Source organism: Panthera tigris, chromosome E2, assembly GCF_018350195.1.
Source record: "Panthera tigris isolate Pti1 chromosome E2, P.tigris_Pti1_mat1.1, whole genome shotgun sequence".
In the NCBI taxonomy this organism is placed as follows: Eukaryota; Metazoa; Chordata; class Mammalia; order Carnivora; family Felidae; genus Panthera; species Panthera tigris.
In genome coordinates, this window is record NC_056674.1 from 42241819 (window position 1) to 42266274 (window position 24456).

General features: G+C 38.0%; 1 protein-coding gene across 1 annotated transcript; it reads right to left on the reverse strand.

Annotated features, from left to right (window-relative positions):
* Window positions 1-24456, reverse strand: NAE1 (NEDD8 activating enzyme E1 subunit 1). Its single transcript, XM_042969500.1, has 20 exons — window positions 24359-24456; window positions 20722-20825; window positions 20574-20634; window positions 19398-19428; window positions 18632-18703; window positions 18200-18279; window positions 17511-17620; window positions 15055-15164; window positions 13906-13968; window positions 13446-13509; window positions 12112-12203; window positions 10399-10458; window positions 10183-10316; window positions 8365-8440; window positions 8017-8056; window positions 6440-6526; window positions 5840-5932; window positions 2904-3018; window positions 2769-2818; window positions 1-240 (listed from the first exon to the last, which is right to left on the reverse strand). Exons 1-20 carry the CDS (start codon window positions 24409-24411, stop codon window positions 131-133), a joined length of 1605 nt encoding a protein of 534 aa, XP_042825434.1. The 5' UTR covers window positions 24412-24456; the 3' UTR covers window positions 1-130.

Consider the following 24456-nt stretch of genomic DNA (forward strand, 5'->3'; position numbering starts at 1 on the left):
TTACAAATGAGAACAATGTTTATTAAGGAAACAATTTAACACTTCTCCCTTAGCAGAATTTTACAGACTAGAGCACAACCCGAAGGCCATTACAGTTTAAATCACTGACACACGACATAGGGTGCTTATTCTACAACTGGAAAGTTGCTGAAGTTTGTGACATGCCACTATAGATATAAGTATTATTAAAAATTACAAACTGTTTGGTGATTATTTTGATAACCTCCTGAGCAGCAGCTCCTGCAAGGAAAAAGGAGAAGAGCAAATCTTTGAAAAAGGTAAATTTCAAGTTATATAAAAATATTCAATTATGTAAAGAAAACCTTTCTGTTCCAAAAAGAAAGTTGTTTAAAAATAAGCCAAAACAGGAGCGCCTGGGTGGCTCAGTCGGTTAAGCGTCCGACTTCGGCTCAGGTCATGATCTTGCGGTCTGTGAGTTCAAGCCCCGCATCGGGCTCTGTGCTGAAAGCTCAGAGCCTGGAGCCTGTTTCAGATTCTGTGTCTCCCTCTCTCTCTGACCCTCCCCCGTTCATGCTCTGTCTCTCTCTGCCTCAAAAATAAATAAACGTTAAAAAAAAAAAAATGTTAAAAAAAAAATGTTAAAAAAAATTTTTTTTAAATAAGCCAAAACAAAGCTTACTGAGTCACATCAAAATCAAGGACTACAATTTTTTATAACTATGTTATTAAAGGAAATAAAAATCTGTCCTATACATTCACACGTTGGGCTATTATGCCACAGATTAAAAGAATGAATTATTTTTAATTGTGGTGGCAAGATATACTACGTAAAAAAGTCAAAACAGTAGTATGGTTGATTGTACTTTTTAAAATAATACATATAGACAGAAAAGATTCTCAAAGACCACCCAGACCACCCTTCTGTTGCATTTGAATTTTACCTTGTGCATATTTTACTTTTATAATAAAACAGGGGTAAAGGTATATTTGTTCTAAATACATCTATAATTTGGAAACGATCCACATTAAATACTGCCAGGTTGCCATATTATACTCAGTAATAGACTTATACAGTAGTGAGTTTTGAGCAATTACTCAAAGAAAACAATAGAAAAAACAAAAAACTACCAACAGAAAAATTCTTCATCTTTTATAATATTCACGTTCATTGATTCAATAAAATATGAGACTCTATTACATACCAGATCCTCTTCTAGGCGCTAGGAATAAAGAACAAAAGACAAAAACCCTTGCCTTCGTGGATCTTACTTTTAACTAGTAAGGGAAAGATAATTTGCAAATTAGTAAAATGTATAGAAATGTATAGAAATGACCCTAAGGACTAAGGAGAAAAAGCAAGGAAGGGGGATACATATGAGTGGAAGAACAGGCACTCAGTTTTAAATTGAGGAGTCAGGAATGGCCTCATGCAACGAAAGTAACATTTAAACAAAGACCTGAAAGAAGTGAGGGAATACAATGGTGTTGTGCAGAATACAAAACACACATGTTAGGGACTGAATGTCCTCAAAATTCATGTTAAATCGGTAATACCCAATGTGATAATATTTGGAGGTGAAGAGGATACTGGAGGTCTTTGGGAAGTAAACAGGATTAGATGAGGTCATGGGCTGGGGTCCTCACAAAGGGTTTAGTACCCATATAAGAAGAGACCCCCAAGAGCTGTGTCCCATCTGTCCTCTCCCCTCCCTGCACAAAGAGGTTATGGCACACAGCAAGATGATAGCCGCCTACAAGCCCTGGACAGGCTTCCTAGAAAACAACCGTGCTGGCCCTGACCTTGGACTTCCAGCTTCCAAAGTTTTTTGTTTTTTGTTTTAAAGTTTATTTATTTATTTTGAGAGAGAGACAGAGAGAGCAAGTGGAGGAGGGGCAGGGAGAGAGGAAGAGAAAGAACCCCCAGCAGGCTCCTTGCTGTCAGCACAGAGCCTGATGCAGGGCTTGAACCCACAAACTGTAAGATCATGACCGGAGCCAAAACTAAGAGTCAGACACTTAACTGACTGAGCCACCCAGGCACTCTTCAACTTCCAAAGTTTTTATGAAAGAGTGGTAATTTTCATTTAAAAAGTATTTATTTATTTGTGAGAGAGAGAGAGAGAGAGAGAGAGAGAGAGAGAGAGAGAAAGTGGGGAAGGGGCAGGGAAAGAGAGAATCCCAAGCCGACTCCACACTCTGTCAGCACAGAGCCCGATGCAGGGCTCGAACCCACGAATCGTGAGATCATGACCTGAGCCAAAACCAAGAGTTGGATGCTTAACCAACTGAACCACCCAGGTGCCCCAGAGATGGTAATTTTCAGTTGGGCCTTGAAGAACAGGAAGATTTTAGACGTGCCAGAAATAAGGAGATTTAAGGCAAATGGCCCTGAAAGTTAAGGATTGAAGGAACAGGAAATCAAAGGCATGTCTGGGGGAAAAGGAAGTCACTTGAAAAAACCAAGGGCAGAAAGGCTGAGTGGAATCAGAACACAGTGTATTTTTAATGTTAAATAAGGGACTCTGGACTTGTTTTCTGAAGACCATTGTAGTGTGTATGTGTTTACTGGAAGGGCAGAAGGTTAATTAAGTGACAGACATGATCAGAGCTATGCTTCAGAAAAATTAATGACTCTTCACTTTAAGATGGACAGCGGTGGGAGAGATGCAAAGCAGAAAGACCAGTGAAATAAACTAAACAGAACATCCTGCTTCACTGACTTCCCTAGTTAAAATAGCTATAAAAACAAAAGTTCATAATTGTACTGTGTAACCACAGATGCCAGTCTTCTCATCTGTGGAACTCACCTCCTAAGAACGCAGCAATGGTGTGTGGCTCAGCAGCTCCATATCGGCAACTACAGAAAAGGATGGAGACGTGAACTTAGATTAGCCTTATGACAGGACAGGTATTATCTCTCATATGCCTTAAAAAATACTCACAATTCATGGACATAATCATCTTTCACCATTACAGATAATCCATATTCCTGAAGGAAGCCAGTGAGACAAGACTTCAGCTTTCCTATATCTTCTTCAACCTGGTAGTTAGATACCCCTACAAATACATAATGTAAATCAATTTTCATTAAAGTAAATACGCAATTCAAAACCAATGGCTCTTTTTAAAATCCAGTTTTAGGTGTTCTAATCAATATAGTAAGGTATGAAACTGAAGAACAAAAATAACAGAAAGCATGAGACCAATATTTACTATCACAAAGCTGTAACAATCAAAGAAACCATCTAAAACCTATTAAAAATTCAAGTTAGGCAAATCTGCTTTGTTTACTGCTCTATATCCAGTATCTAGAAGAGTATCCAGCACATAGTTGGTGTCCAAGAATTATCTGATGGAAGAATTGAATGAATAAGTATGTCTTATTTACACACTTTATAAAAAATTAGGGTGTTTAAAAAATATTATGGTGTTTATTATCCATTTCCAGGAAATTAAATGACACTGAAGACATATAGCTATAAGTAACGTTTATTGAATTAATAAATGCTGGACAGTGTTCTAAGTACCATTTATATTAATTGGTTTAATCCTTACAACACTCCTATGAAATAGGTACTATCATTATCCCTGTTTATAGGTGAGAAAACTGAGGCACAGACAGATTAAGTTATTTGCCTGAGTTACTTAGCTCGTAAGTAGCAAAACTGGGATATGAGCCCAGGCAGTTCTTAATGATTCAACTGTAATGTTTCCAAACATTATTATTTCCAAGCTATTATTATTTCTTCTGGAAGGAAAAATATAATTGCTGTAATATTCAAGTGTTTTTAAAATATCAATATTTTTGGGGGTGCCTGGATGACTTAGTCAGTTGAACGTTTAACTTCGGCTCAGGTCATGATCTCATGGCTCATGGGTTCAAGCCCTGAGTTAGGCTCTGTGCTGGCAGCTAAGAGCCTGGAGCCTGCTTTGGATTCTGTCTCCGTCTCTCTCTGCCCCTCCCCTGCTCACACTCTACTTCTCTCTCAAAAATAAACATTAAAAAAATTTTTAAATATCAGTATTTTTTGACTCCTCTAGTTTAAAAACTATCACTACTCTTCCTCATGATAACACCAACCCTTTACTAAATACTTACAAGGTGCCACATAGTATTAAGTGATTTTCATACATTACCTATATAACCTTTACAAACTGGTAAATACTATTATCACTATTCCATAAATGAGAGAACTGAGATTTGAAGGGAAACAGTGATTCACCCAAGGTCAAGAGACAGTAAGTGACAGAGCTTGGAAGCCTGTGCTCTATGTGGTAGCTAGTCTCCCAAGATGGCTCCCCAATGAACGCTCCTTTGTGCCCTCATGTAGTCCCATCCCACTGTTAATCTAAACTGGCCCTGTGAAGCCAACAGAACATGATGTAAGTGATGCCGTGTTCTAAGGCTTCTGAGGCTAACTCCTAAAATACCTTGTACTTTCCACCTGGATCTTTTGGAATGTTAACTTTGGGGAAGCAAGCCACCATGTAAACAGTCTACCCTAGGAATACTATGCTAAAAGGAAGCCCCAGTTAGCCATGGAAAGATACCTGACTAGCCCCCAAGCAGTTCCAACTATCCCAACTAAAGTGCCAGTCAATGAGTGAAAATGTCATCTTGGATGTCCAGCTCAGTGAAACCTTCAGAATGACTCCAGCCCCAGGCATCATGCAACTCCATGAGTTCCCCTCTCCCCAGTGAGAACTGCCTAACTGAGCCCAGCCAATCCACAAAATCACAAGATAATAATTTACTGTTTTAACTATGTTTGGGGATGATTTGTTATGCAATAAACCAAAAATACAAGCTAATCAAATACACATAAAGTAATACATATTCGGTGTTTATTCCTTTTCTTTCTTTTGGTAAGCTTGCTCATTAAGACTGTAACTCAGACATTTGGGGCAACAGATTTTATGATATTCCTAGAATGTGCTGCTGTGCAGTAAACTGGTACAATTAAAATTTTCATCTTTTTGTTTGTTTTTAATTTTTATTTATTTTGAGAGAAAGCCTGTGAGCAAGAGCAGAGAAGGGGCAGAGAGAGGGAGAGAGAGTCTCTCAAGCAGGCCCTGTGCTGTTAACTCAGGGCCCAACATGGGGCTCGATCTCAAGAACCTTGAGATCATGACCTGAGCCAAAATCAAGAGTCTAATGTTCAACTGATTGAGCCACCCAGGTGCCCTTATCATCTTTTTTCTTTGAAGTTTATTTATTTATTTACAGAGAGAGTGTATGTGGAGGAGGGACCGCGGGGGGGGGGGGGGGGCGCGGGCGGGGGGGTTGGGTGGGAGGGTGGAGGGAGTGGCAAAGAGAGGGAGAAAGAGAGAACCCCAAGCAGGCTCTGCACTGTCAGCACGGAGCCTGATGTGGGGCTCAAACCCACAAACCGTGAGATCATGACCTAAGCCAAAGTCAGTTGCTTAACTGACTGAGCCACCCAGGCGCCCCTAAAATTATCATCTTAATAAAAATATTCTGGGCAACTGACGATCTTTGTGTTTATACCAATTCTCCAATTACTACATTTACAGACAAAATTCAAGTCATTAGCATACTTTTTATGGCTTTCTCATTCCACTAAATTAAACTCATTCTGAGTCTTAGAAGTAAACTATGGAAACTGACAGAAAAAAATAGTTTTATTCTATATGCATTCAACCAACATTCCCTTGTAATAGTTTAGAATCAAACACCATCTGCAAATACTTAAAACACAAATGGTATTTCCTCACTGAGATGAACTAGGTGTAAATTGTTTACGATGTAGAATTCAAGCACCACTACTGTAAACACCCAAGAAACTTCAAGAATTAATTTAATTTAAGTATTTATTCAAGACTTTATTGTAGAAGATAATGCGACTGCTATTCTTACCTGGATATCTACCATGTTGTTTATGAAATCTATCAATAGCCCGTAACATTAAGTATAATACTATCTCATTATCGGGATTGTCCATGCTAGAAACTGAAAGGAAAAAGAAAATTTCAGTATAGTGTGGATAATTCATTACATAAAAACAATGCAGAACTGCATTTACTATATGCTCAAGTTTCAGGATACAAGGCAATTCTATTACAAAATTTAAATATTTTGTGACAATAAAATAGAAAATGATAAATAACAGTAAAACAAAGGCAGATATGTTAAAATGAAACCCAATGGTCTTATGGACGATCAATTATAGTCACATAATCTATTAATGTAGTAACGTTCTGACTTTAGCTCATCTTCGTATCACATGACTTATTCAGCAACCTAAACATGATTTTATGTACATATTAAGTTTCATAATTTGCAATTATAACTACTTAGAAGTAGGACTACTTCTTGGTTTATAGAATAAAATTTAGAGTATAATATTTATATTATCCTGTATATTATCACCATATACTCACTATTATATACAAAATATTTGTATCTCTAAAATTAATTAAAATTAATAACCTAGCATCGAAAGGTTATTACACTTACTTATTTCATCCTTGTTAATTGTATCCAAGCCATATTCTTCAGCTAAGGATCGACATCTTACCACTCGAAGAAATGCAGAATTGGTGCCTGAACACAAGGAAGACATTATGGAAGTAAACAGGTGAGACATTTGAATATTCCAAATCACAAGTCACTTTAAGAACAGGAAATTTTGTGCATACTCTTTACAGACATGGAAATGTGAAGAAATGTCTCTTCAGTTCTAATGGTTAGCAGACAAGTCATCTGAAATTCACATCCTTGGCACTACAACCAGCTCAGCACTGAGTAAGAAGGTGATGGCACCTCTCTGAGCTTGTTTTCATTTGTAAAACAGGGATAATATTACCTATGAAAGTTGTTCTGTGGATCAAATGTGCAAGTGTATGAAGTGCATACTTAGCACAATGCCTGATAGGACTCAGTGAACAGTAGTGTTTACCATATTATGGATAAGTAGTCATAAAGGAGAGCATTATATATGTTGTGTTCTTGGCATATGTAAGACTTTCTAAAACAACAACTTTGTATTAGGGAAATTTTCAAACATACCCCTAAGTAGAGAAAACAGAATAAACTCTCAAATACCCAACACCCAGCTTCTAATCTGGGATCATATAATCTAGTAGAACAAACACAAATGCAAAAACAAGATGCAAGATTGGTGGTAGCAGAAAACATTAAAACTTGGCCTAAACAAGCACTATGGTAGAGCCATTAAAGGGAGAACATGGATAAATGTATTTTAAGGATGGAGACATACAGAATATAGATTTTTGCAGAAGCTTATGGCAATAGCTACAGGGAAAAATCCTCAGCATGTAGAACAAATTTTATTATTCTTAAACAAATTCTTAAATAAAAGAAAATGCTTTGGGTCTCCTGAGGAGTTATCAAGAAGACCCCAGGAGCCGACCTACTCTGAAACTAGATGACAAAATTCTTAATTCCATCACAGTCATTTAACACAGATCAAAGTAAGTATTTAAACCAATACTATCAATGTACATGTGACTCAAGACTTCACATCCAAAGTCTTCAGATAAAACTTTTCCAAATTATTTAATAGTAGTAAGCTGAAAATAATTCTGTATCAATGACAATTTTCAATTAATTGACCTTCATGTCTTTTTAGCACTGCCATACATAGATATACTCTATCTCTGACCCAGTTGTTTTGTTTTTTTTTTAAGTTTATTTATTTTGAGAGAGAGAGAGTGTGCACAAGTTGGGGAGGGGCAGAGAGAGAAGAGGAGAGAGAATCCCAAGCAGGCTCCGTGCTGTCAGCACAGAGCGCAACACAGGGCTAGGTCTCATGAACCACGGTATCATGACCTGAGCCAAGATCAAGAGTTGGATGTTTAACCAACTGAGCCACCCAGACACACCTGACCCAGTCTTAAAATACCTTCTCTATTTATTACAAGAGAAAAAAAAAAAAAAGCAGCTTACTCAGTAATTATATATACCACTGAGACCATGGAAAATTTTAAATTTTAAACATTTAAAATTTCTGCAAACATTTTGTGGCACATTTTTATCAAGCAAAATGAGGAAATTAATTCAAGGGGACTTACAGAGTAATTTTAATTCTTTCTCTGAAATGGACTCTGGTGCCTGTAAAGAGATAAATGCAGGTTTCACTCCAGTGTAAAAAAGAAGATGAAGAGAGGTGCAGCACAAACCCAATCACTGTGAGATGGGGAGGCTTTCCCCAAGCTCTGGAAGAGGACTATAAAAACACCTTGTTTGCTTAGTGAAGGTCTTTCTCATTAGGCAGGTAAGTGAGTGATCCCTCCAAAGAAGCCCAGAACCAGTACCACACCCTCTATCTCTAAACTTTTTTAGCTCCCAACTTACACGATCAAGCTAAATGGAGCTGTACCATCCATTACAGGCACAGTGCACTCAGTTCAGCAGCTTACCTGGCCGATAGACTGCAACAATTTGGCAACATGATTACCCACAGCAGCAGCATCTTTCTTTGCTTTTTCACGGTAACTGGAAAAGAACAATAAAAGGCTATTTTTAACAAATTTTAAAATTAGCAAAATTAAAATTTTTTTAATGTTTATTTATTTTTGAGAGAGAGACAGAGCACGAGTGGAGGAAGGGCAGAGAGAGAGGGAGACACAAAATGTGAAGCAGGCTCCAGGCTCTGAGCTGTCAGCACAGAGCCTGATGTGGGGCTGAAACTCACAAACCGTGAGATCATGACCTGAGCTGAAGTCAGAAGCTTAACCGACTGAGCCACCCAGACGCCCTTAAAATTAGCAAAATTTAAATATCACCATGAAGTAAACAAAATCTCTTTCCTTTTCATGAAAAAATACTGGTCTGGTAACATACAGAATGTGAAAATGCCATGGAAACCCTACCAGCAAGAGCTGTTAGTGGCTGGAAATCTTCCCAGTGTTGGTGATGGACTCTTGCAATCTACTAATAACTGGGCTCCCTCTGTAATTAATAGCAACTTAAAAACTACCCTCCTAGAGGGATCCATGATCCATGCTTCTGAGAGGGCCTGACAAAATACATTACTGAAGAACATGACTTATCTCCTTAAAGTCCAAGGAAAGTTAAACACTTCAAAATTGTCCATCTACAAATTCATGTAAAAACTTTAAGTCTATTTATATTTTCACCCTCTTGTAGATGATCAGATGGTACTATCTCCAGTGTGAAGTCATAGTTCTGTCTATCTTCAGTTGTCTTTTCCCAAGTTTTAAGTAGTTCAACTTTTAGGCTAAGACAACAAAGATGTAGCAGACGTGAAGAGTGTAAGATGTCTAGAGAACAGAGATCTTCTGTGTGACATCATTTGGTTCTTGAGGAGCCCAAGTCAGCAGCCCTGGATTCATGAGCAACGTGCTAAACTACATAAGGGTAATATACAGTGAGACCCATACTTATGACAGTCTATCTGGGTTCAGGCTAGTGATACCTAGAGAGCTGGTGTCTATCTAGTCACAAACTCTTTAAATTATGAAACATTATGATTAAAAATTAATCAAACTAAAGACTTTAAAGTTTTAAGTTACAGATAAAAGATCCTATAGCACCATGGTTAAAAGTATGGAGCTGAGTTGCATGGGTTCAAATCCTGGTTCTGCCATTTACCAGCTATCTGGCTCTGAATAAATTACCTCTTCTATGTTTCAGTTTCCACATCTATAAAACTGGGACAGTAATAGTATCTCTCTCATGGGGTTGTTGTAAATATTACATTAGTTAATACACAGAACAGTTCATTGCAGAGTGAAGTGCTCAAATATTAGGTTTTTGTCACGAAATATGAAAGAAAAAGTCTGCCCCCTAGAGAGTATATATGGGAACCATCTGTACTTTCTGCTCAGTTTTGCTAAAAACCTAAAACTATTCTTTTTTTTTCCTTTTTTTTTTAATGTTTATTTTGGGGAGACAGAGAGACAGAGTGGGGGAGGGGCAGAGAGACAGGGAGACAGAGAATCCGAAGCAGGCTCCAGGCTCCAAACCATCAGCAAAGAGCCCGATGTGAGGCTCGAACTGAAGCCGGATGCTCAACCGACTGAGCCACCTAGGTGCCCCAACCTAAAACTATTCTAAAAATAGAATCTATTTTTAAAAATCTGCCCCTAAGTTTTTAAGCTTATTTTCAGACAAATTACAACAGACTTTCATTTGATTTCTGATAGAGTGGTAAAATATATTCATCTGTACTATAAACAGATTTTCTGTTACATAGTTTGAAAACAGTGACTTACACATTTTGCAGCTTTATATATTTGCTTGAATCTGCGATCATATCAGGAATTGTGCCTCGAACAGGTAAATTTCCTTGACCCTCTTTGGCCACAAATTCCTTTAAGGCGCGAGCTAAAATCCAAAATGATGGAGTCTAAAAGAAAAAAAATTAGCATTAAGCAGTATCTGAATTTGACTCAAAGGTTAAGACAGCACTATTTACTTTATGTTGTTACCTGTTTGGTGATATTTATGCAGCGATCATCATTAAATATATCTTCAATACTGCTTGGGATCTAACAAAGGAACATGATACATTTACTAAGAACATGTCCATCTGTATTTTCACTATTTCCCCAAACAAGTTCTTAGAATTTCCACATAGTAATCAAATACAAACTTCTGATGTGCTTATTAGACTTTTATTAAGAATCAGTACCAGACGGGAGATTTGATGAGGAAAAAGAACGGAAGAAAGTCCCCCTCTGCCCACTGGTGTCAGCATTAAAGACTGACCATTCTCTTCCATCATGATTAGAGTACAAAAGGAGCCAAAATAAACCTGTTTATTATAGTTACATTTGAAGATATAACAAAGATTTCAGACATCACTACCAAGCTAGGTTTGTAGTGATGTCCTTCATGTGTTTCCATCTTGTCAAAAATTTGAAACCCTTACACTCTAAGTTAGTTATTATTAGAAGAGACAACAACTCTGACAAAAACTACATAGTAAATTAAGTACTCGTAATGCTGGCAAGATCATCATACATTAATGAAAACTACCGAAATTGTAGGCTTGGACTCTTACAGCTGTGTGGAAAAAAGAAATCTCTTACCAAAACCCTCCTAACTGGTCTGCTTCTGTTCTCCTTACAAGAGCCGGAATTATTTTTCAGAAACATAAATCAGGTCACTCCACTCCCCACTTAAAACACTTCGATGCCCCCCACCTGATCCTAGAACTCCTCATCCTTTTGTTCTACTCGAATTTTGTTAATAGCACCTGGTGCATTATCTGTTTGCTTAGTTCACTGTCCCCCAACTATAAGAACCTTGTTCTTTTTTTTAACTGGAGTAAATTTTACATTCAGTGAAATGAATTTTAAATGTACAGTTTGATGCATGTCTTTTTAATCACCTCAATTAAGACACAACATTTTCATCACCCTAGAAAATTGATTGACAAAGCACATATTTTTAATTACTCAGCAACACGATCTCATTGTCTCCAAAAAGTTTGTAATGACAGCTAAGTGCTTTCCTAATATGAAAGGCAGCATTTTTTGCCGTTTTAAATTATAAGAAAATTCTATCTTAAAGTAACAGCTGTGTTATTCCAAATTTTCCAAGAACCTCACTGGCAAGACTTTAACAACAAAACAAAGGGCATATAAACCGAGTTATCTTACAAATAATGTTTTACAGTGTCATTAAGAACATCTTCCATTATATCCAAACAACTACTATCAAAAGCAAATGCAGGATAAGATTTAACTTTTGAGCAACCTATTTCGTACCAGCAAAATATCACCCTCGTTATAAAATTCCTACACCCAAACTGTTACTATTCACAAATCATGTACTTCAAATAATTTATATGAATCATTGTATCACTACTCTATGATGAAGCACTGATACCCATTTTAACAAGGATGATATAAAATCTTATTAAAGAAGATTCAATCGATATGATAGATATTAATTTCTAATTATGAAACAGTTGTCTATGAAACAACTATTTCATATGAGGACTTCCGAAAACACCTTTCTTGTATGAATGGCTCAGCAAAACTTTTTTTTTTTTAAGTAGGCTTCACGCCCAGTGCGGAACCCAACATGGAGCCCAAACTCACGACCCTGAGATCAAGACCTGAACTGAGATCAAGAGTCTGACGATCAACCAAATGAGCCACCCAGGCACCCCTCCTCAGCAACACATTTAATACCTGAGTTGTATTTAGTGCTGTGTTCACATTTTTAATAGCTTCTTCAAAATTCTCTTCATCTTCCGGAGTCCCATTTTCATTCTTTAGAATTCCTAGAAAAATAGAAATTGGCTAGCAAAATAGCCCTTTTCTTCTCACCCCTTTTCTCTACCTAACATTATGGAAATAACTTCATCAGATCTTTCTTTTGAGAGAGGAGTGCACTAGGGGAAGGGGCAGAGGGAGAGGCAATCTTTTTTGTTGTTGTTGTTTTTTAATGTTTTTAATTTGCATCCAAAGTAGTTAGCATATAGTGCAATAATGATTTCAGCAGATTCCTTAATGCCCCTTACCCATTTAGCTCATCCCCCCTCCCACAACCCCTCCAATAACCCTGTTTGTTCTCCATATTTAAGAGTCTCTTATGTTTTGTCCCCCTCCCTGTTTTTATATTATTTATGCTTCCCTTCCCCTATGTTCATCTGTTTTGTATCTTAAAGTCTTCATATGAGTTAAGTCATATGATATTTGTCTTTCTCTAATTTCGCTTGGCATAATACTCTCTAGTTCCATCCAGGTAGTTGCAAATGGCAAGATTTCATTCTTTTCGATTGCTCAGTAATACTCCATTGTATTATATACCCCACCTTTATTCATTCATCTGTCAATGGACATTTGGACTTTTTCCATACTTTGGCTATTGTGGATAGTGCTGCTACAAATGTTGCAGTGCATGTGCCCCTTCGAAACAGCACACCTGTATCCCTTGGATAAATACTAGTAGTGCAATTGCTGGGTCGTAGGGTAGTTCTATTTTTAAACAGGGAGAGGCAATCTTAAGCAGGCTCCACGCCCAGCACAGAGCCCAGCTGGGGGCTCTATCCCAGACCCGGGGATCGTGACCTGAACCAAAATCAAGAGTCGGATGCTCAGCCGACTGAGCTACCCAGGCACTCCAAACCTTATCAGATCTTAAAAGAAGGATTGGATATTGAAACTTAAGAACAAACAGGCTTATTGTTACTCAAATTATTTTTAGTAATATTAGTAGCTAACCTTTATTTTTTACTCTGTATCAGACATGGTTAAATGTACTTCAGATTTTACTGTATGAATGAATCCTCACAACAACTCTATGAGCAGCCCCCAATTCCTCCTCTACTGATGAGGAAACTATCATTAGTCATTTTAAAAACTATACAAGGAGTGGCTCCAAACCTCCTCTGAGGAAAAATAAAATAAAAACTCATGATGCCATCAGTCTGACAAAGCTGCTGACAGAAATCCAATAAACAACTTCAATCAATTTGTTTTTCAAACTTTATACAACATTCAGTTATATCCCATCATATTACCTTGTCTAATCAAATCTCTGAAGTCTTCTTTTTCCTTATACGTTTTAGGTATTCGTCCATTTGTCTAAATTGGTTAAAAATTTTAAATTCTAGTTATAAAAAACCAAAACATGGAAATTGAGAGTCCAAACTTCTCCCCATTCTCCCATCCACATGAGATTTCATCAGCAAATACATACCTCAGTGAAATCAGAGGCTGACTTGAAAAAAAACAAAAACTGCGAGCCATTTTTCTACATTCCCCACTGCCAGTTTCAGAATGACATTTATTGATATTTGATTTCGCTAGTAAAAGTATCAGTATCAAAAGAGGAACTGCCAGATTTAAACAGAAAAGCACCCACCTGCCCAATTACCACATAAGGAAAAAAGTTAATCTCCTACTCTCCTTCACTGAAATCCTTTATAATAAATTGAAAATACAGTCACATATGGAATTTGTTTTTAAAAAAAGACATACTTCACTATACCACTGTGCTAAATATTTAGCTACGATCACAATCCATGGAGTATGGCTGTGGTCCTAAAAATGAAAGAAATATCGAAGAAAATGTATTAGTTAACATTAATTAATTTACAGTTATTCTTCATTAAACCATCTCATTTTCAACAAATCCAATAATATATATGATCATCTTCCAGTATATGTAGTATAATGAATGAAGGAAAATGAATTGGGTTAATGAAATTGCTTTATAAGCTTTTTTATAAGCAGTGTCCAATTTAATCCTGAACTGGCAGGCTTGTACAATGATTAAGTTTTTCTAAGTTTATTTATTTTTGAGAAAGACAGAGTGTGAGTCGGGGAGAGGCAGAGAGAAAGGGAGACACAGAATCCAAAGCAGGCTCCGGGTTCCAGGCTGACAGCACAGACCCTGACACTGGGCTCTAACTCACAAACCGTGAGATCATGACCTGAAGCGAAGTTAGATGCTTAACCGATTGAGCCACCCAGGCGCCCCAGGTTTGTACTATGTGGGTCCCCATTTTCCCATCAAGAAAACAGTCTCAGCGACTGCCACCCAAAAAGAAAACTCAAATCTCTTGATTTCAGAAACCAATCCTAGACTGAGAAAACTGTCTCTTGTGATGAAACAAATAACCAAATACCCACATTTTAATTAATACATGGGTAGGAAAAAACACATACTCCTTTAATTATATAGTCTGTTATAAATATCATTATTTCTATAATGAAATATGAGTTGCCTTGGTAACTCTTCAAACATTAAAAATAAGTTTCAAAAGCAATCAATTTCAACAAACACCCACCTCAAATTCATACTATTTTAAAAAGTACATCTAATTGTTTAGAAACGGGCCATGAAGAGGTCTGCTGGGATATGTTAATGTCTAATTTCTTGACCTGGGTGTTGATTACACAGATATAGTCAGCTAATGAACTTCTCTTCAATAAAAAAGCTTTTTAAATTTTGGTCAAAAACAAATTTATTTCAAAACAATTAAGTACAATGTTGTTACTACATAATCTGGATGACATGAATATGGATGTTTATAGTATTTTCTCACTTTGGTGTAATTCAAAAACCTTAGGTTAAAAAAAATCTTTTAATCTATCTATAAATTGAAGGTTATATATACTACCAACCTTTTTTTCCATATGATCCAAATCATATGACTGAAAATGTTCTCTCAGTTCAGGAAATGGTTTATCCAGTCGTAGATCCTCTAATGCATTATCTGGATGAGATTCTATTACTGTGAAACAAATAATCCCAAAAGATAAACTTCTTTAGTGATACTTCTGGAATATACTACATTATAGAAATTTAAGAAATCTAGTTTCTAAATGGGCATAGGGCCTACAGGTTTTTTTCTGTTCATTTTTTTTTTTAACCAAGAAACTGATTTTATTTATTTATTTATTTTTATTTTATTTTATTTTTAATCTTTATTTATTTTTGAGAGAGAGAGAGACAGGGAGTGCAAGCGGAGGAGGAACAGAGAGAGGGAGACACAGAATCCGAAGCAGGCTGCACAGAGCCCGATGCGGGGCTCGAACCCACAAACTGTGAGATCATGACCTGAGCTGAAGTCAGATGCCCAACCGACTGAGACACCCAGGCGCCCCATGATTTTATTTATTTTTTTAAGTAAGTTCCACACCCAACGTGGGGCTCATAGTCACAACCCCGAGATCAAGAGTTGCATGCTCCACCAACTGAGCCAGCCAGGTGAGATAAATTTACATACAGATATATAATCATATTTTACTAAATGCACAAATCATAAGTTGACTATAGTTTTAATAAAAGTAAAATAGAACTGAATTATCTTGCCATTATAATCGAAAAAGATCAAAATTGATAAAATGTGTGTTCAGATAGCATTTAACAATCCACCCTTCCCTTCCTGTGGCCTTCAATAGACATCATCACCATCTTCCTAGACCTTTTCTCTAGAAAGCTGATGGTTATCCTTGACTTTTTTTTTTAAGACTTTAGTTTTAAGTAACCTCCACACCCAAAGTGGGGCTCAAACTTACAACCCCAAGATCAAGAGTCGCATGCTCTTCTGACTGAGCCAGCCAGGTGCCTCTATCCTTGACTTCTTTCTTCCTTGGCCCAGCATCAGTCACACCACATGTCCTGGTATCACTTCATACACAGTTCCCCACATGAGGGGAGTACAGGAACATGTAATTTCAGTGAGTGGTTAGGGCTAGGCCTAGTTCTGTTACTTGCTAGCTGTGTGACCTTGGGCAAATAACTTAATCTCTCTGTGCCTCAGCATCCTCATCTGCAAAAAGCAGATGTGTAATAGTATCTACCTTATAAGAATTTTAGAAAGATTATATGAAATAATCCACATTAAGACAGGCACACAGCTAGCAATATTAACCCTCATTACTATCTACCTCCTCTTCCCTATCCTTATAATATCTGCCTTAAGGCAGAGGCTCAGGGGGCCCCAGGGTGGCTCAGTTGGATAAGCTTCTGACTTCAGCTCAGATCATGATCTCACACTCCGTGGGTTCGAGCCCCGCATCGGGCTCTGTGCTGACAGCTCAGAGCCTGGAACCTGCTTCCGACTCTATGTCTCCCTCTCTCTCTGCCCCTCCCCCACTCACGCTCTGTCTGTTTCTCAAAAATGAACAAATGTTAAAAAAAAAAAAAAAAAGCCCCACAGGGGCTTAGTCTCTGTCTCTCTCAACTAGCTACACCACCAGAAATTTCCTAACAGCAGCACTTGCCTCTAATTTTCACCTCTTCAAATCCATTCATTTTCTACCCCACTTTAGGGTGACATATTTGAAATAAATTTTTCACCCTGTCACTCTCCCACTTACAACTCTTAAAGAGCCTACCACCACCTGCCAGAAGTTTATCCCACAAGCCACTCCCAAACTACCAAGCAGATACTACTCCCCAGTGATACTACCAACACCAGTGGCTATCAACTGCTCTAGCAGAGTACCTGCCTCAGAGCAATGCAGAATACTGAATGAAAACTGTCCAATAATTTAAGATCAAACAGTTGTAAGTAAAAGGCTAATATCATTCTTGAGCTCATGCCAACCTGCCTATGAATGACCTCAATCTCCTAGAACACTGTTTCCTTGGAACAATAAGGTAAATGCTTTGCTTATTATGTAGAACTGTTCCTGAACTGGGGGAGCCTATTGTCAATATGAGAATGGAATGAAAGATTGGAGAAAAAGTGGTATGACATCTATCTATGTGTCACTGTGGCCCACACACCATGGCTCTCACCTATAGCAGCCCTATGTGCCCTATGCGGGTTAGGAGGCAAAAAAAAAAAAAAAAAAAAGCAAAAGCTAGGGACTTGCATAGCTGGTGGGCCTCCTAATAAGATGAAAAAGCTGTATCTGTTGTATTTCCTGCTTTGCATCCTTCTATAGTGCTAAGTAAAGGAAATATTAGATTAACGTCTGTTGATTTTGATTGCCACTCTGAACCTGTAACCATAGTCGTGCTGTTACAAATTTACTTTGTAATTTAAAACGGACTTCCTAAATTGTCAAGTTTCTAAAACTGTAGCGAAAGCAACCAATGGCAAGCACCATATGTGCAACAGTTTTACCTGGATGTTCTTTTATAATGATCCTCATATAACCAACTAGTCCATATGTCCTACAGATCAAAAGAGGGATTTGGGAATTCCAGAGGACATCTGCTAAACGTAGTAATGTACTGTAAAAGGAAAGCACAATAAGTAAGACCATAAGCAAATGTATATATGCCAAACATGAAAGCACATTAAAATAAAGGAATTTTCTTACTAATTAATGCAAAGATAGATCTATTACATTTACATATGCAGGTCATGGATACACTGAAAAACAAGCAATTCCAGAAGGCTGCAGTCTCACAGAAAGTGTATTTTTTGGACTAGAGGGATATGAAAGCCTCTTTTTTGTATTAGGGACAATGTTCTTGAAAGACACTTCCTGACATTTCCATAACAAAGAGGAAAATATGTATTTAAAACTCTAGTATACATCAAGCACACTATAATTCTAACTAGGTTTTTTTCACTAAAAAAATAACCAAGGTTTAATTTAACTGCTCTAAATATGTATTAAGAAAAGTTTCACATCTCAGTACTTTTCTCTTTCCTATCTTTTCGATGTTGGAGATTTATAAGTACTTCCAATTAAAGGTTTCTGTGGAGTTTAAGAATTTTAAAAACTATAGACTCTGCAGAGAAAACAAAAACTATTCAAATCTAATAAGACACTAAGATAAAAACAAATTATCATAAAAATTTACCTTTCAGGAAGCTGAGTTGCAACCACAATGGTAAACCTACAGAAAAATGAAGGATCATTGTCTAGAAGGTTTTCTGGACTCTAAATAGGACACAGGAAAAGAATTCAACAATTTCACAATCACATTAAACATGTCAGAAACAGTTAAGGTATTTAAGAACAAATGAGGCAACATGCTAGACTCCAATTTTCAGTAATTCAACTCTCAATTAAACATAAATATACAAAAGGTTCAAAATTCTAAATTCTGTGGTGCCTGGCTGGCTCAGTCAGAAGAGCATGTGACTCTTGATCTCAGGGTCAGAAGTTCGAGGCCCATGCTGGTTGTAGAGATTATTAAAATAAATAAACTCAAAATTCTAAATTCTTAGGGCTTTGAATTATTAAAAAGTTACATTTCTACACAGAAATAATAATGTGTATACAAATATACCTCTTCCACAAAACTCCCAGAGACGTCGTTATTTAATTCTTGTAAGAATTCCATGGCAGCTTGAGCTCGGTTCTTTTTAAAAACAAAGCATTTGACTCGAATTAGAAAAAATTTGGTTAAAATGTAACCCCTCAATTTACAGATCAAGCAAACATACTATAAAACTACCCAAATTTCATGCATAGATATGACAGTTCTGCTTTTCATAGTATTTAAACTGAGGCCAAACCAGAGTATTATTTAAACGACTAAATTATTTGCACCCTACTTTTCTGATTAGGCAAATGACCAGAAAACCTTGGGTAGCAGGCAGAGATATTCTGGACCAAGTCTAGGTTCACTCTAAGCTCCTACATTTACAATCCTATATAAGAGAAAACAATCAAAGAAACAGTCATTTCCATTGAGAATATTGTACTAAGTTGACTATTATACCTTTTAAGATTTTTAATATGGAATACACAAAAATAAAAGATATGCTAACTTTTAGTTAAAAATTTTGTTAAATAGAATATTCCATCCTCTAAACATTAACATCACTCAAGGTTTAGCTTTAATACAAGTTACATCATAAAAACAGTACTTTTAAGTTCTTAAACTACCAAGCATATAAAGAGTTGCAAGATATTAAAAAAAAGAGCTAATTTAACTTTTTTCTCAGAGAAATAATAAGCTCTTTCAAAGTCAAAGCTCTTCAAGCAATCAAAACATAGTGGCATCATGAGATGCTTAACACAACTATAGTCTGTAATAAATTGATGTTTACCTTGCCGATGCTGCTTCTTTGAAGGAAAAAACTAAAATAGAATTAAAAAAAATTAAGGGCTTCTTTGACTCTAAAGGAAAGGTTATATTTCATTCATACTATGAAACAAACTATATTTTGATTACAGGTTATAACAACCTTGCTGGAGAAAGATAACGAGATGAAACTTCTAATCAAAGACCAGGCTAACATATCAATGTTTCCAAAGTGTGTACCACAGCATATGAATTTCATAAGATGCTATGAGAGAAAAAAAGTTCCCTGGTTTTACAAAGTTTAGGAAACACAATATGTTCTATTTCCCCCTTGGAAATTCATAATATGTATAATACACATGACATTAAAATCTTATAGAAATGCTTAACTTCATTTGGCCCATTTCCCAAACTTATTGGACCATGAAATACTTTTACCCATTTAGCACCTATTAACATCCCCCAGAGCCAGTGTTCCACAGACCACACGGGAAATGCTATATTGAACTGCTTGTTTTTGTAGGTAACTCTAATTGACTTATTCAAGCTTCTTCCCACACATACCCTTTTCACGTGTCAAGGTCCAGATCTGAGGCTGGGTACCATTTTGTAGCACAAAATTCGTGGCTCCATAAAAAAAGAAATCTTATTCTTATCACACACTGCTCTAACCAACCAAGTAAGCAAAGATAATGGGACTTTTTCTTTAGAGATACCAATAAAAGGACGCTGTTGTGGATATACTATAGCCCAATATCAAAGTTCAATATGAACTAAATTCTGACTTTCCTTGAGTGTACTCATTGTTGTCACATACTAACAAATATAATGAGAGATTCCAGCCTCCAAGTCCCTGAAAAGAGCTTGAAATCCAAATCTGGGAATGCGTTGGAAGCTAAATTACGATCATCTTTTAAAAAATGATACACAGGCCATCTTTAAAATAGCACTTTTACAGAGACAGTGGAGTGTACAGAGAGATATACCTGGACTAAGCTCACAAGAAATACAAATAAAAGGTAGTTTTTATTATTCTTATAATCCAAAAAATACAATTAATTATAAAAAAATTATATATATATATATACACACACACACACACATATATATATATATATATACACATGTGTGTGTGTATATATATACATAAATAATAAACACCTTCCCTAACAGGCATGTGTTTGAAAAGAATAGAACATACTTATTTCCAGCATCTTCTCCGCTGACCTGATTTCCATCAATAATTGTAAATGAACCAATACCTGGAAGACAAAACAGAGTCAGCCAAGAATACATATTTCTAGTTCAAAACCATAAGGGGTAAATTTACAACCGCAAAACTACATTACCTGGTAGTACCAAGTTTTTTAGAATTTCAGTTCCTGTGGCTGTTGCATTTATTAGGCAAACGTGAGCAGATTCTAAAGCCTCTTGCCCATGATCACCCCACAACCTATAAAACAAGACACAAATTCAACATTTTTAAAACTTTCATACAAATGCAACTTTCTTAATTGGATGCTGACCTGTGATCTTCAAAGTGTTCTTGCATAGAATGGCTGCTGTGATGACCACAGCACACATGTGAGACAGGAACAGCAGCAGGTGTTATGGGGATTATATAGCTAAGTAACCTGAAACTCAGGTTGATGCCTGGCATGCATGATTACAAGGAGGTCAAATCAGTACTAAAAACCTTGCCTTCCAGCTCCTTGTCCACTACCCTTTTCAAGTCAGATAACTTACAGAACAGAGTCTTTAGATATATTCATTAACATTATAGAAGTACCTTAAAACCTATTCTGTTCTCTATTTCATTTCTCCTTAAATTATATAGACTAGTATATTTAAGATCTTGACATAGAATTTACCACTGTGACATCTGCAAGAGTGAGAAAAGGTTTACCAAGAAAACTGAATTATTGTCATCTGAAAGGCCTCACATTGACTTCTACAGGAGTGCTTTAAAATATAATACCAGGGACACCTGGGTGGCTTAGTCAGTTGAGTGTCCGACTCTTGATTTCAGCTCAGCTCATGGGATCGAGCCTCGCATGGGGCTCCATGCTGGGTGTGGAGCCTGCTTGAGATCCTCAAGCCCCACCCCCACTCTCTCTCCTGCCCTTTTCCCCTGCTCGCTCTCTCTAAAAAAAATAAAATAAAAAAATATAATACCCAATGCTCACTTTAGTAGCATGATTAATAAATGCATAAAATGCATACATTAACAAACACAAAGATATAATAAGGATTAGACATATATTTTATAACCTGATTCACACTGGCATATCATTAACGGGGCAAGGTACATGATCACACACGCACCATGGCATCTGGGCCAACCTGGTTACCTTCACCCAGAAAGCCCATTATCTTTTCTTGTCAGTATGGAAAGTATAGGGGGAGCCCAAACCCTTAGAAAAATGCTACAGTGTGGAGGACTGATAGGCTTTAATGGGCTTTCCCTGTCACCTAATCTAAAGCAGATTCCCTGTTATTGTGTAGCCAGTATGTCCTCCAGAGCATATCACAACTGTTTTTTATTTGCTGAACATCCATCTTTCTATTCCACTCTAAGCTCCATGAGGGCCCAGATGACTCCCTATATGCACTGCTGGAGACCCAATGCCTGGCACACTGCCTTGCCCAGGGTAAGTGATCACTGAACAGCTGTCAAATGAAAGGAGGAATAGCACAGAAGAACCAGACAGACTGGAAACATCTGGGGTTTTTTTCTATGAAAGTAGGGCACACAGAAGACACCTGACATATTTGGTTGATGTCTACTTGGGTAGTCAGTGAGCCTAAGAGAACGCTGATGCATCTCTAGGTAACATGTTTCAAGAAAGAGGCCACACAAGAAATCAATCCTCTTTGCTCCCTTGCTGGCTTAGCTATGGAACACAAGGCCTTGTTGATTGTTGCCCAGCTGCACAACTTTGCTTCTAGCTGCCTCACTCTGACATTTTAAAACCAATAGCCAAGTCTCATCATGAAAAGTAAAATTTGGTCCTTAACTGGACTGGACTCAGCAAAAACTCTCTCTTGTTAAAGTTTCTTAGTAACGTAAAAATACCTTCTCAGCTCTGTCTTGTGTGGTTATAACTGAACATTCAAAACACAAGCAATGTTGGGGTGCGTGGGTGACTCAGTCAGTTAAGCATCCGACTTCAGCTCAGGTCATGATCTCACGGTTCATGGGTTCGAGCCCCATGTTGGGCTCTGTGCTGAGAGCTCAGAGCCTGGAGCCTGCTTTGGATTCTGTGTCTCCCTGTCTTTCTGCCCCTCTCCTGCTCACATTCTCACTCTGCCTCTTTCTCAAAAATAAACATTAAAAAATTAAACAAAACAAAACAAAACACAAGCAATGCTAAAAATTTATAAGAGAACACAAGCTGGTTATAAGGGCTCTGTCACCTTGCTACCTTTCCCAGAAGCTTGGGAGCAGAGTGATGTGAATGAGTAACAGGCTCTGAAAAAGCCAGAAGGGCCTGTTTGTTTGTTTGAATTTTTTATTTTTTTTTAATGTTTATTTGTTTTTGAGAGAGAAATAGAAAGAGAGAGCCAGGTAGGGGCAGATAGAGAGGGAGACAGAATCTGAAGCAGGTTCCAGGCTCTGTCTGAGCTGTCAGCACAGAGCCTGATGCAGGGCTCAAACCCACAAGCCGTGAGGTCATGACCTGAGCTGAAGTTGGATGCTTAACCGACTGAGCTACCCAGGTGCCCCTAAATTTTTTTTAATGTTTATTTATTTTTGAGAGAGAGAAAGAGAGAGACAGAATCTGAAGTAGGCTCCAGGCAGTGAGCTGTTAGCACAGAGCTGGACGCGGGGCTCAAACTCACATACCCAAGATCATGATCTGAGCCAAAGTCAAACACTTAACCAACTGAGCCACACAGGAGCTCCAGAAGGGCCTATGTTTAATTTACATCCTAGCTCAAATATATGGAAGACTTCAGACGAGTTATCTAACTTCTCCAAGACTGTTTCCCCATCTATAAAGCCAAGAGAATGTCTGCCTTCAAAGCTGCTCTCAGAATTAAGTGACTAAAGCCTCTTAATACAGCAGTAGACTGGAGGTACAAATGGGAGTTCAAGGGGACATAGGGACATACTGTAACTTCTCCCGGCCTGGGGTCTCCAAAAGAGGATGGGGACCAAGCATTTGTGTTACTTCCACTGCCTTAACATACAGAAAATGCTCAATAAATAAGGAATGGGGAATGTAAAGAGAAAAAGCAAGGCAGAAGAATTAGCCAAGGACCTGCCTGATGGCTTAGACCTTCAGTGTCTATTAAGGTAGCCTGTAGCCACGTTTGGCTACTGAGCACTAAAAATGAGGCTAGTCGGAACTAAGATGTGCTTACAGATATAAAATGCCAGGTTTCGAAGACAATATGGAAAAAAAAAAAAAGTAAAGTATCCCTAACAAATTTGTATATTGATTGTTAAAATGGTGTATTTTAGGCATAGTGGGTTTAAATAAACTGTATTTTCCACCTGTTTGTCTTTTTTAATGTGGCTGCTAGCAAATGTGTAATTACATATGCAGCTCACACAATACTGGCATTATATTCCTACTGGACAGCGCTGGCTGTCCCTAACACTCGGCGCCGCTCTCAGCAGACAGGACGGGGTACTCGCGATTCCCCAATTCTGCTAAATGAGGAGTGAGAGCGCAGCGAGGCGGGGCCGACTGCCGCCCTGGTGACCGGGCCGACGCTGGGACCGCGCACCTCGAACTGCACACCTCGTGGCGGACGGGCGCGCCCCCTGGAGAAGGGGAGTCCCGACCCTCAAAGGGTATCTCAGGGGCCCCCAGTCTGGGAAGCCCCCAGAGCCGGCTCCCCAACGCCAGGACTGCCCGCCCTGGCCTAGAGGGAGGCCTGTAAGAGGCCCGCCCGCGCCGCCCGCTGGCTTAGGCCCGGCCGGGACGTAGAGGAGCCCGCCGGCCGGCCCGCCCGACTCGGTGAGCCCTGGCTCACCTCAGCTGCCGGTCGTACTTCTGCTCCTTGAGCAGCTTCCCCGGTTGCGCCATGGCCGCACCCGCCGCGCGAACAGCCGAGCCCCTACCGAACACCGC

Coding starts and splice junctions, on each gene's coding strand:
- NAE1 (XM_042969500.1), bottom strand. CDS start 24,411: ATGGCGCAACCGGGGAAGCTGCTCAAGGAGCAGAAGTACGACCGGCAG. Junction 12,204..13,445: donor CAGAGATTTGATTAGACAAG/GTAATATGATGG, acceptor CTATTTTTCTAG/GAATTCTAAAGAATGAAAAT. Junction 2,819..2,903: donor GATGATTATGTCCATGAATT/GTGAGTATTTTT, acceptor CCTTTTCTGTAG/TTGCCGATATGGAGCTGCTG.